Source organism: Taudactylus pleione, unplaced genomic scaffold, assembly GCF_031769625.1.
Source record: "Taudactylus pleione unplaced genomic scaffold, aTauple2 ptg000041l, whole genome shotgun sequence".
Lineage (NCBI taxonomy): Eukaryota > Metazoa > Chordata > Amphibia > Anura > Myobatrachidae > Taudactylus > Taudactylus pleione.
Genome location: NW_028284443.1, coordinates 71,193,124 through 71,205,924, shown reverse-complemented (window position 1 = coordinate 71,205,924; position 12,801 = coordinate 71,193,124). Strand labels below are relative to the sequence as shown.

Below are 12,801 nucleotides of genomic sequence, written 5' to 3'. Positions count from 1 at the left end.
GTCATCATTAATTGTCTGTCCACGGGGAACCCAGTGCTATAGGATCATACCGTGCACATCAAAGAACAGCAGAAGCATGACTTTACACGGCGAAGGAATCGCACAGAATTTTTTGGGCGGATGCAAATTTGCGTGTTTCCTTACACTGGATTCCGGATCATAATGACAAATCCATGATTAGTCACACATCACAATCGACATCAGGAAATCAGGTATCCTCTCCAACATTCAAACGGTGTTCTTGCACGATTCAACTCGACGTCACATCTGCTCTTCTGTGAGATTTCTGGGTACCCACCTGGCACACACGCAATACATTTTCAGTTCCTTTATCGCAATATACTGAACCTGTTTGAATGAGATGCCAAGTGAGGATGAAAGTTTGCGTACAATTAACCTTCTGTCAATTTGCAACATCTCTGGAGCTTTGGCAATGTTGACATCTGTAACCGCGGTGGATGATCTCCCAGAATGCGCTTCATCAGTCACTCACATATTACCCTCTTTGAAGTGCTTCCACCATCGTAATACTGCAGCACGGCTAATTGTTTCTCCACCGTATGCTTGCCGTAACATTTCATGAGTTTCATTTTCGCTTCAGAGTTTAATACAAAATTCAATCACACATCTCTGACGTAATCTCACAGACATTTCTTCCTCATCCGCCATGACGAAACGTACGAAGATCTTCCACTCGCTGTGACCAAACAAAGACGACTACGGCAGTCCAACCGCAGGTTCAGACACATGGATGTATGAGCTTCACAATAACCACCATAGCAATGCCACATCTACCTATGGGACAGAAAACAGAAGCAGTCTCATTACTTCTAAATCAGCCCTTGTACATGAGTGGGTGGAATGAATGTGTAAACTATATATTTGTCACTCTTTGACATAACCTGAGAGCAAAGATCTACCACTATGATGGCCATTTTAAGCCATATATCATCCATGGCACAGTGACAGATTTTCAACTTTTTGTACATTATATTCAGACAATATGCTGGGTTGCAGATCTTTATTCATTTTCTTTAAATAAAAGTATAAATTTAATCTTTGTCAAAATCAACTACTTCTGTATTATAAAGAATAAGCCATCCTCAAGTGTGTCACAGACCTAAAAGTCACCTTGGAGATGCATGCTCTGTATAAAGCCACAAGGATTGTGCTGGGCATGCACAATACAATTATCAAGCCGATGTCGGCAGATTGCCCCCATAATTATACTGTGTTGGTGGCCGAACAATGTTAAGATTTCCAGTTGGGCATGCCGGATCATACAGCATGTTCGACGCAATCTTTTGTAAAAGTCGGCCAGTGTATGCCCAGCCGCGGCCGACCAACATTTCCCCTGTTTCTTCACAGTGAAGGAACATGAGAAATGTCTCCTGGGCGCAGATATCGGGGCCAATACACTGTGACATACAGTATCTCAGTGTATGCCTGAGAGATCTGCAGGGTGTCAGAAAAAACGTCTGCCGGTTTTACGGGCATTTTATCTGGCAGTGTACGCCCAGTTTAAGGCATGCCATATGAGGTAAATCAAACATCTTTCATACCTTATTTTTATTAACTCCTATTAGCCCATTCCGGCCATTATACATCACTATACATTAGCTGTATTTCCCTTTTGCTGTGCTTGTCTCTCTAATTACACAAGAGAGAATCACCTAAAACAGCAGTGAAGCCTAAGTCAGTTTGAGAACCACCGAATGAATAATGAATTATGTTGCATGACAATGAAGCATAATTACAAAGAGTACATTTATATGCCCAGCATACGTTACCAACAACCCAATTTCTAATTAGCCATGCTTTCACCTTTACTTTTAATTAAATATAGAATTTATAATGGGTTTGTAGATGTAAGTAAAACTGCCCATTCCAAGAAAATCACTATATTTTTGTTTGAACCAAAGTTATTAGCAACCTATTCAAACTACAATTATATAATATGCAAGAACTTTAGTCTAGAGAGCACTAGTTATATTTAAATGGTAACTGTCTCAGCAACACCAAACCTATGTTACTGTAGCCTTAACCTTACTAAGATACTTCATACTAGCCAGTATTTAAAAGTACAAATGTACTGTTTCATAAAAATAAGAAAGCAGAAAAAAAATACATTCTGTGTTTCCAAACACTTTGTTTTAAATAAATCAAAGTTTTGTTTTTTCCCCGTAAATATTAAAAAGGACATGTTTAGATGAGCTATGTATTTGTGCTAGCGAGCCATTAGGGCCACTGGTAGCTGAATTTGTGTGGGGGAAGCCTCCTGGGCTGCAGCACAATGCCTCAGCTATGGTCTGGCCCCTAACCCACACAATCGAACCCAACGCCCAATCGGTAGCCCACGTGTAACATACAGCTCTCCTATATACCATCTGTAGCTCAGCACTTAAATGTCAGTTTGTAGCAGAATAAAATATATATATTAAGAAACACTACTTTTTTTTTTTTTAAATAATATTTTTTTCTCTGTCTGTCTCTGCTTACTCTTCAGCCACTGAATGAGGTAGATCAGGGTGTCAAACATACCGATTTTTGAATGGGTGGATGAGGGAGAATCTTTAGATGGTATTGCCTAATAGAAGCCTATGGGCTTTTCTTCGGAGTTTCCGCTAAGAGGGATCCAATAGAATCCCTCCCAGGGTCCCCTGCGCTCGTGTATGCGCTGGTCGATGGCCATGCACGCGCAGAAGGACTCCCGGGTCATAAATCCGGAAGTCCCCACACCGCAAAGGACAGCTGTTATCTGGATAGTCCTATGCTTAGATAATCATGCATACAACGTTACTAAGTGCTGCTATGCACTTGATCATTTGCAGGATGCTTTGCATCCAAAATGTGATGCTTGATGTATCCCACTCAGTAACTGAAACAGCACACAAATATAAACTTTTCCACAGATGGGGGTAATGTAAATCCCATATCCCCTTATAGCATCAAATAAAAATATGATCCCTCATTCAATGCAGTAGGTTGTCTAGTTTCTAAAATGGTGAGCCTTGTTGGACTACCAAATTCTTCCTACACATAGGAATCGTTTAAAATCAGACAGCAAAAATTAGAAAACAAATAAAATTTATTTGTCTGCAATGCAGGGGGTTAATGCCAGTGTGATCACCAGATGTGAACCATTATGGGGCACACAGTTTGAAAGAGGGGACACCTCACTTTCAAACAAGGCTACTCCCATCTTTCTAGGTGGTGGCTTTGGGAAGTTAGAGGTCCGTCCCCCACCCACCTCCCCTACAAACACAACCATTTTTATCAATTTCTTTTTTTTCTCAAAATCAAGGCACAGATGTAACTTCCCAATGTGACCCGACGGCTGCCAGGGGTCCCCACCAGGAGTTAGGACTGGTGGGGTAGAGGTATGGATTTTTTTTGCCCCTTGCTACAAAGGACAAGTGGGGCTCGTCCTCCAGAGCCTTTCTGTATATCTGGAGGATGAGTCCCAGCATGTTCGATAGAGCTTACAATCTATATGAGATTAGGGGAACAAGATATAATGTAATACCTGTTTTGCACATTTGACCAGCCGCAGTGTACAGCTGGGTACACACTATACAATGTAACAAACAATACGATGGTCATCCCAATTTTACTAATCCCAGAACACACGATCTAGAGCGTACAGACTATGCAATCCTCCCATCGATGGCATCAGTGATTGCAAAATACGCGCTATAGCGTGTATTTACATGCTATAGCGTGTATTTACGTGCTATAGCGTGTATTTACGCGCTATAGTGTGTACTTACGCGCTACAGGCACTAAGGGACCCAGTTTTTAAAAGTCCCCGGGTCCAGTAGGACACGCTGTGTGTGTTCCGCAGCTGCCGACCCAGTGACTTCCCTCAGTGTCTCCCAACCAATGACCACAGGCAGGAGATTCTCATCAGCCAATTGGCTATTTTCCCTCAGCAGCTGCCCATTCACTGCGCCGCGCGGGCAGGCTGACAGTGTTACTGTGCTCCGGGCCTCCATGCTTAGGTTTGCTGACACCTGTCCTCCACCAGCCAGGACACGGAGTTCTGTGAGGTTCGGCAATTGCAAGCAAGCTGCAACTCCGAAGACACTGCACACCCCGGTACACGGAAACGAACAGCCCGTCCGGATGCGGTAAGTACCGATGGGTAATAGCACTCCCACTGCAGCCTCTGTTCACTTGTGCTTACAGCACACTAGAGTAGGATCAGCCTTATGGCATAATGTAAGGATCAGTCCTGAATATTAAACAACAATAAAGCCTGCTCCATAGCAAACATCATCATTCCCACTCCATAGGATTACTGTGACATACACTTGGCGGTGTTGACATTTGGCTTATGGATTAGCAACATTCTCATGTTGACACTCTGTCAACATGATCACCGTTGACATAATATATTGAACCCGTCTCTTCACAGACCTGCAGTGTGTAGTGATGAGCATGATGATGTGTGTGTCATATCATGTAGCTGCTGTGGACACTATACACATGACTCGGGGTTCATGTAACAAGCGGCTACTCATATAATTTGCATTATGTATAGGAGGAGTCAGGGTGCTGCATGATACAGCACTCCCGCTGCAGCCTCTGCGGTTATACCCTTCAACACAGCACAAGTAGCGCTGGTATCTGGGGACTGATTTTACAAGGAGTCCACTCATCCATAAGCCGGCGACCGCTATATTACTTGCCTCACCAGGAGCGTAAACCACACTGTCATCCAGGATTATTCGGACATTGAGACTGTGCACCATCAGCCATTTACTTTCCAACCAGGGTTTTGCTCCAGCACCTTGCCTCGGCCAAAACCCTCCTCGTTTGAAAGCCCCCTAACCCCCTCCTTGCCCCCCAGTACTGCGCCAGCTGCTATTTACCCTTGTCCCCTCCTTACCCAAGCCCTGCCTGCCCCTAGCCCCCTCCTTGCCCTGCATCACTGTCGCAACCACTGTCTACACTTATCCCCTCCCTACCGACCCCCAGCACTGCCCACCCTTCTCACCTCTATCCCCAGCTCTACTCCAACTTCTCCCTGCCTTTACCCCCAGTTCTACCCCAACTACTGCTTGCCCCCGGAACTGTCCCAACTGCTGCCTGCCCTCACAACCCATAATATGTGATGGGATCCAGAAACAGTGAAGTAGGACCCATATTTTTTAAAGTGAGGGGTCCCCAGGACCCACAATTTTTTTTGCTCAGCACGATCACTGTAGCATGATATATAGTGTCTGGGGATTGTATCCAATTAGTTGTTTCTCCTGTACACTATGTGTGGTCATACATACATACTACACGATGTGCACCACATCACTCATTGCATAGTCCCATCTGATGTGCAGCGCAGCAAATGGGACTATGCCATGAACGACGGCCTGGAACAATGGATTGGGCATACACACTATACGATGTGTACGATATATCATTCCGATCCGCATTGGAGCGATACACTGGACAATAGTATAATAAATTTTCAGCAACAACAAAAAAAAGCAAAAAGACGTCCAATGCTAGCAAAGTCTTGCGGGACCAGGCGCCAAGAGGTGCTGTTTGGCGCAACTGCACCAAAGACACATCTGTATAGAGGGGGTAATCTGAAGGATATGAAATTACAGGGCAATTAAACAGCTATGGAGGACCAGTCAGATATGGAGGGGGTAATAAATAGATATGGGCAGTGAGAGAAACCCATACATACTAACACTTTATGTTGGCTTGCAGTTGCAGATTCAGGGGGAGGAACCCAAGTTATTTGGCAATTGTAAAATGCAGGTATGTATTTATTACCTCTCTTTTCCAGACAGGCCCAAAACTTTCCAACATTTGGACAAGCACCAACAGAACTTAGAACACCAGCTGGTAGCTGCAGTAAGTTGTCAAAGCTGCAAGTGCAAGTAGGACAAAACTTGCCTTGGCTTGTGTATTGTATTTAATTTTTGTTGTTGCATGTTTGTTCTAGTATTTTATATTTTAAAGTCAGGGGCTGATTGGAGGGAGAGGGGCTAGAAAATTTATTAATTCACTACTTAAACCCGGCTATTGGTGGGACAGTCCCACGGGGGTTGGGGGAGCATTCATCACCGTTGCTATGTGAGTAGTGTGAGTAGATGCTGTATGCATGAGCACTGCATTTAAACAGCGTGGGGTGAGCCTGGGGGCAGCCCAGAACCTCTGACAGCGATGGGCATGCTCAAAGAGTGCTGGAAACGAGGTAATCATGCAAGGCGCCACCCCTTCCAGCGTGAGACCATGCCCCTTTGTTGGGAGCGCAAATGTCTCTACTTCATCCTCCCAGATGTTGGTAAGAATGCTCTAGCCCACCCTTCCCCGCTCATACACCATAGGGTGTGAACAATGTCAACATCATAACTGTCCACATTCTCCGGCACTTTTGTCAGATTTATCCTCGCATCGAGAGGCAATCCTTTGGCCCGACCAAATATCGCGTTGAATTGAATAACTTTTGGGAGTTCCCTCCCGGGGCTATTCAACATTGCATTGCACTGAATCACAGCCAATGAATGAACAAATTCCTGATACAACATCCTTCAGATAAAAGTGACAATGTAATGTCGTATTCACTGGTATTATCAGCATACAATCAGGTAGGCATAGTATTATGTACTTAGATAGTACCTGTATTTGCACCTACTATACTGTACCGTACATACACTGGCTTCAGAGTCATTATGCACCAGACACAGCAACAGATTATGTTCTGGTTACTTAAAATTGTACATTTATTTGCTTTGTACGTGGTCAGAAATGTTTTATTGTTTGGTCCTGGAGGCAGCTGATATGTGCAAGAGGAAAGCAAATATATCATAAACAGTTGCACATATATTTAGGGCTATGTAAGGTGATGTAAGCACAGAGGCCACTGCTATACCCACCTTTTTCGAGAAGGCAAATTTCTTCTCATCCCAGAGGACTGCTTCCTTGTGCATGATTAGGATGAAGGAAGGAGCTGGGCCTGTAAATAGGCAGCTGTACAGTCCTGTACTTATACCTATACTTAGTGCTAACTACTAAACATTTTTAAGACGAATGGATTGCAGTTTCTCAGTCACAACATAATACATGTTGCCATATTGGTTAAATAATAAAAGCATTACATTCCTACCAGGGTACTATAAACAATGAAAGGAAACACACTTTTAGCAGTCAATACACGTACAGTATGACCTAAACTACACACATTTTTTCAGTGTTTATATTTAGTTAACTAAAACAATGAGGTGAATCACACAATCACTTAAAGTATTAACTGTAAATATTTTTAAAGAACTATTCATTTTTCAATCTTTAAAGTGCACAAGTACAATAAATAGCAAGATAGCGCTGAGAGACAATGAATAACACTGAGAAGCCACAGCACAAGCGTCATCACTGGCCTGATATAAGAGTACAAACACTGCAATTTACCCATGACATGAGAACCATGCACAATTAGCCAGCTGATTCTATTAGTACTGCTGTGCAGACAGACCAATGTGAAAGCAAGAAGCTCACACTCTCAGAGTGGGGTCAGAGTGGCACTTTTGAACGTCTGATGTTCCCAGTATACATACAATGCCGTGTTCAGAAGCGTGTAAAATAGCACATTACATTCAATAAGAAACACAATTGAGCTGTCACATAAGAACTTTCCAGGAGAGCTTCAATGTGACAGGAAAACAGGGTTTCTATTTAATCTATATTATGGACACCTATGGTCGCTATACAGTCTCCTGAACACCATGTTTTTTAACTGAAAAATGTTGCGCTCAAAAGTGCTAGTGTTACATTGTGCTAGGAAAAAAACAGTAAATAAATTTGGGGAGACCAACATGAATCGTTTGCACAGTTCAGCATTTCACCATGTAAGAGACCAATTAAGGTAATTACAGGGCCATACGCAAGCAGAGATACCATACAATCTGCGCCTTGCAGTACATGATTAGCTGGATCCATCAGGGCACGTGAGCTGCGACATACACAAGCCTCAGGAAGTGTATGGAGAGCGGCTGCACTCTGTCTCACCTCTTGGGAGTATCATTCTCAGACTGTGTGGGACGTCTCCCTGAGATCTGGTAAAAGTTTTTCAGAAAAGAAGGGGCAGAGAAGGATGAGGGGAGACTGGAGGACGAAGGCTCACTCTCAGTACGGATACGCCGGACAATTGGTACAGGGCTAAGTGTCGGCAATAACAGAAAACAATATGATCAGCAGAGACTTTCAAAATATTAACAGGGAAAGTCAGGGACACCTTAAGGTCCTAAACACTATAAGAAAATAGAAAACATATGGGAATATTTTTTTTTCTGAACCAAAATACTTATTATAGTATAAAGGATTATGCATCACTGATTGGCATTAAAAGTACGGGACACACATTGTCAGAGATGAGATGGATTATTTTAAATTGAGGTTTAAAATTAACCACTAGTCTCCATATCAAACAATATGTGTTTATTATACATTTATAAATCCATATAATAAAGCATTACAGGACACTAATATGGAAAAACAGTTTGGCTTTATAGGAAATACTCAACTGCAATAGAACAATATAAATTACAGCTGGAGCAACACAGAGTAGACTAGTGATTAATACATAGAACAGCCTGGGCTGCTCTGTCCTTCTATCCTGATATCAGGGAAACCTACAGCTCTCTGTCTGCATGTGCTATATTAAGTTGACAATGAAAATGTTGACAAGAGAATGTGAACATGTTCTGAATGTCGATGTGTTAAATATCGACACGGATATGTCGATATTGCCAGAATGTCAGCATTGTGAATGTCGACAGTCTGCATGTCGGCAAGGCGATTTTGCATTTGTCATCTAACCCTAACCCCAGCCTAAGCCTCACCCTAAAATTAGCTGTTGACATTCACAATGTTGCCATTCTAACAATGTCGACATTATGCCAGTGCAGACATTGTGACTGCCAACATTCTGGTGTCGACATTCAGAATGTCGACATTGTGACCGCATACCCTCTGTCTTATTAAACTACTAAACGGTCGTTAAATCTAGCTTTCTTGGCAAATGCGACCTATTAACACCAAATACTGATGTAATAAAAAAAGCTTATAAAAGGAAATTTCTTGTTGGCGATTATGTACTTGTGAGTCAGGAAACGCCACGGGACTGGAAGCAACTCTTTCCATCATATATATATATATTAATCCAAAGTACATAAAAAGTAAATTTTAAGGGATCAAAGCTTCCACTCTATAACCTGCTCTGAAATGCTCTTGTGCTGCAATAAAGTCGGATGACTACAGTTTAAACTTTTCTAATTAGATTTAATTGAACAGTAAAGGTGCATACACATGTAACGATTTTTTGAACGATTTAACTATAACGACGTTGTTATCGTTCAATCGTTGAAAAAAATCGTTCAGTTTCTGAGTTATAACGATGAACGATTATCGTTCATGCGCGTTCCCGTTTGTAGTTCAATCTGACTGACCAACTGAACGATTTTCATTAAGGGAAGTTACAAAAATCATTTGTAGTTCAAAAATCGTTCATTACACTTTAAAAAAATCTGACAGAAAATCGTTCAGAAAATCGTTGTGTGTGTATGCAGCTTACAGGTTAAATGGAAATAATGGAATAGTTTTTCATTTAAATTTGAAGTGATATAAAGCCGCATATGTTGGTTGGAATTCTTTAGTCTACATTTCACTTTAAGGAACTTCTTGGATCTGGGGACGGTCCTCACAGCGATATGGTAAGTTGTCTACTTACCCAAAGGTTTTATATACATCTTATAGGCACTTTATTATAAATTGTGAAACCAAAATCGAAATGATTATTAGGAGTAATGTACAAATCTAAATAGATACACTGGTAAATTAAAACATTCGATAGTCAATAATATAATGATAAGAAATGTTGTTTCTCCAGAAAGGGAATGAATGAAATGCAAATCCCAGGTGTAATAATAAGAGACGGAAAACCATGGCTCTGCCATAGTGATATACATGATACATTCTTGAACAATAAGATATAACTGACCTGCTCTGTGTCCCATCACAGGCTACGGAGTGCTGTCTCTGAAGGGGGGACCTGCTGTTTGGTGACTTTGTGTCAGGAAAGGTTATCCTTCTCTTCGCACTGGATGGAAGATGGCTGAAAGTATGTGCTCGTCGGCGAAACTGGGGAGAGTCTGGATCCTCCTCTGGAAACGACTGACAGGAAGAAGAGACGGGAGAAGACGGTGGTGTGGCAGGTGGGGAATCTCCTGGTGAGCCGTCCTGTGGTAAGACAAGATGTTAGGGATCCATCGCCCTAATGAACAGAGATGATTCAATCTTTCCTCTCAATACGTATATGTGATCTCTTCCAGCTTCATAGATCTAGTGGACGAAGCCTACTGTATGTACAGTAAATTCCTGACGGTAATTAGAGTCTGGGCACAAAAAAAAAACCTGCACAGAGACCTCCAAATGCTGACCGATTACAGCATTATATTGAGGGGCTGTGTTTGAAGCAATTAATGATGCTTTCTGACTTTTTGTTCAAACTAGCTGGTTTCCTGGACACACGTTTCCTGTGCTGTCAGTATAATATCCTGGAAAACAGTCTATTATTGTGATGAAGGCTGCTGAGTCTGTGCTAGAATCATACTGCTGTTGTGTCTTTCACATGGGGTGAAGGAGACGTGAAGGTGCAGCTATGTGTGAACCACATGTTACATGAAACAGGAAGTTTAGAACTGTATGCTGTATGACTATCAAGGGAAGGAAAATATTACAGTATTGTCACTGAGTAGATTTATACACCAAAAACACTTTGTTGTTCTCATTAATTCCAGCTACAGCACGCAGAGATCATATGGTGACACAACATCCTGTGATCACACAATATAAATATTAACACTTAGCGTGGGCTGTCGTTAACTCAATTATCACCAGAGTTCTATTCATATCTTGTAAGGGTCATGTACCTTGTCAGACGCAAAGCTGTTGCAGCGCTCAAAGCTGTCCATACTACCCAGTCTGCCTCTCATGCGATTTGCCCCCTGCGGAGAAATGCCACAATCAATCTTTTTTTTTTGTTTCAATTAAGAGTTCATCATCTACAGTACACAATACTCTTGCAAGGGAGAGGATTATAAATGAAAAATACTATTACACTACAAAGTTTCCAGAAGTGTATACAGAAGTACAGTGGGCATAGTATGAATTTAAGACTTCCAGGAAATTCTATAGTGCATTTCTTATGTTTGCAATGATGAAGAACTATACTATTGTAACACATGCTTACCTGTAGATGGAGTTTGGGAGACCGGTTATACCAAGAATACCAGATTCTGCTCTATTCTTAGGCTGGATATACACTAGACCATGTGGGCCAGACTTTTGGACTCTGATCTACTTTTAAAACTAAAAACCTTTTGTGATCTACCGAGCAAGAAATAGGGGGTGTGACCTTGCAGCAAGGGACGTGGGGTCTGTCACCCCGAAATCCCACATAATAACCCCAATTTAAATTATTCCACACAGCAGCACAATCTTATTCACATTGCACCACATAGTAGTGTCCCTTATTCACATTACGTCACATAGTAGTGTCTCTTATACACAATGACCACTGTAGTAGTGCCCCTTATGCAATGACCACTGTAATAGTGCCCCTTATTCGATGCCCCCAGTAGTAGTGCCCCTGCTACAATGCCCCTGTAGTTGTGTGCATTATGCAATGCCCCCTGTATTAGAACCCCTTATGCAATGCCCCTGTAGTTGTGTCCATTATGCAATGCCCACTGTATTAGAGCCCCTTATGCGATGCCCCTGTAGTTGTGGCCATTATGCAATGCCCCCTGTATTAGAGCCCTCTATGCAATGGCCCATTTTACAGCCCTTACGAAATGCCCCCTGTATTAGAGCCCCTTATGCAATACCCCCTGTAGTTGTGCCCATTATGCAATACCCCCCTGTAGTTGTGCCCCTTATGCAATGCCCCTTGTATTACAGACCCTTATGCACTGCCCCTTTTCCTGTGCCCCCAGTACTGGTGCCCGCTCTCAGTGTAGAACAGGCCCCACTCCCCTGTGCAGTACTTACCTGTCTTATTGCTGGGCACCGCTCCAGGCCGTCAGCGCTCCCGATTTCCCTCCGGCAGCTGCTGGCTGGATTTAACTAGATCCAGCAGGCGCGCAGGCTCCTTACATCGCAGGTGACGTCATCACTGGGAACACTGGCCTCTGAAGCAATCAGAGGCTTCTTTAACCGGTAGATCGCGATCGACGTCTAGGCAGATATGTCATCCGGTCCAGCGGATTGGACCGACCTATTGGGCACATTGTCTAGTGTGCACCCGCAATGTAGCCGGCAATGCGTGCTCCCGCGTGTCATCAGCGACATCCTCCGTCGGCCTTACATGCGTGGCTGAAGGATGTCGTCATTAGCAAGGCCCATGCTGCTGATGCAGCATGTCCCCTGCCGTCGCTGCCTGCATCGGCAAGTGTGTATGCACTTGTCAATGTCGGCTCCCCCGCTCGGTCCAATTGCTGCAGATGACGTGCTGGATACACATCGTCTAGTGTGTACCCAGCATTAATCTATTTCTGGCAGTGACTCCATCTGAGCCTTTTTGATTAATTAAAGGAATTAGTGCACAAGGGGGTTAGCTCAGGAAAACCTCTATGGCCTCACATAAAGGTGTGGTCTATTATCCCACCCCTGAATTTCCTTCCCAATCATTTCTATTCTAAAACACAGGATAATGGGAAAATACCTCTATTTAGATACTTATAGTAAATTTGATTTAACTCAGAAGATAGAGAAGCAATATATTATAGCGACACC

General features: G+C 42.8%; 1 protein-coding gene across 2 annotated transcripts in view; it reads right to left on the bottom strand.

Moving 5' to 3' along the window:
* The window catches only part of TBC1D4 (TBC1 domain family member 4), a 180,702-nt gene that overhangs the window by 46,752 nt on the left and 121,149 nt on the right, over window positions 1–12,801 (bottom strand). Inside the window, exons 9-11 of one of the 2 annotated variants that reach the window (XM_088459332.1) lie at window positions 10,938–11,012; window positions 10,007–10,245; window positions 8,017–8,166 (exon numbers count right to left, since the gene is read on the bottom strand). In XM_088459332.1, the coding sequence (XP_088315458.1) occupies window positions 8,017–8,166; window positions 10,007–10,245; window positions 10,938–11,012 (464 nt within the window). The remainder of the gene's footprint in view (window positions 1–8,016; window positions 8,167–10,006; window positions 10,246–10,937; window positions 11,013–12,801) is intronic. The other variant, XM_088459333.1, reaches the window with a different exon arrangement.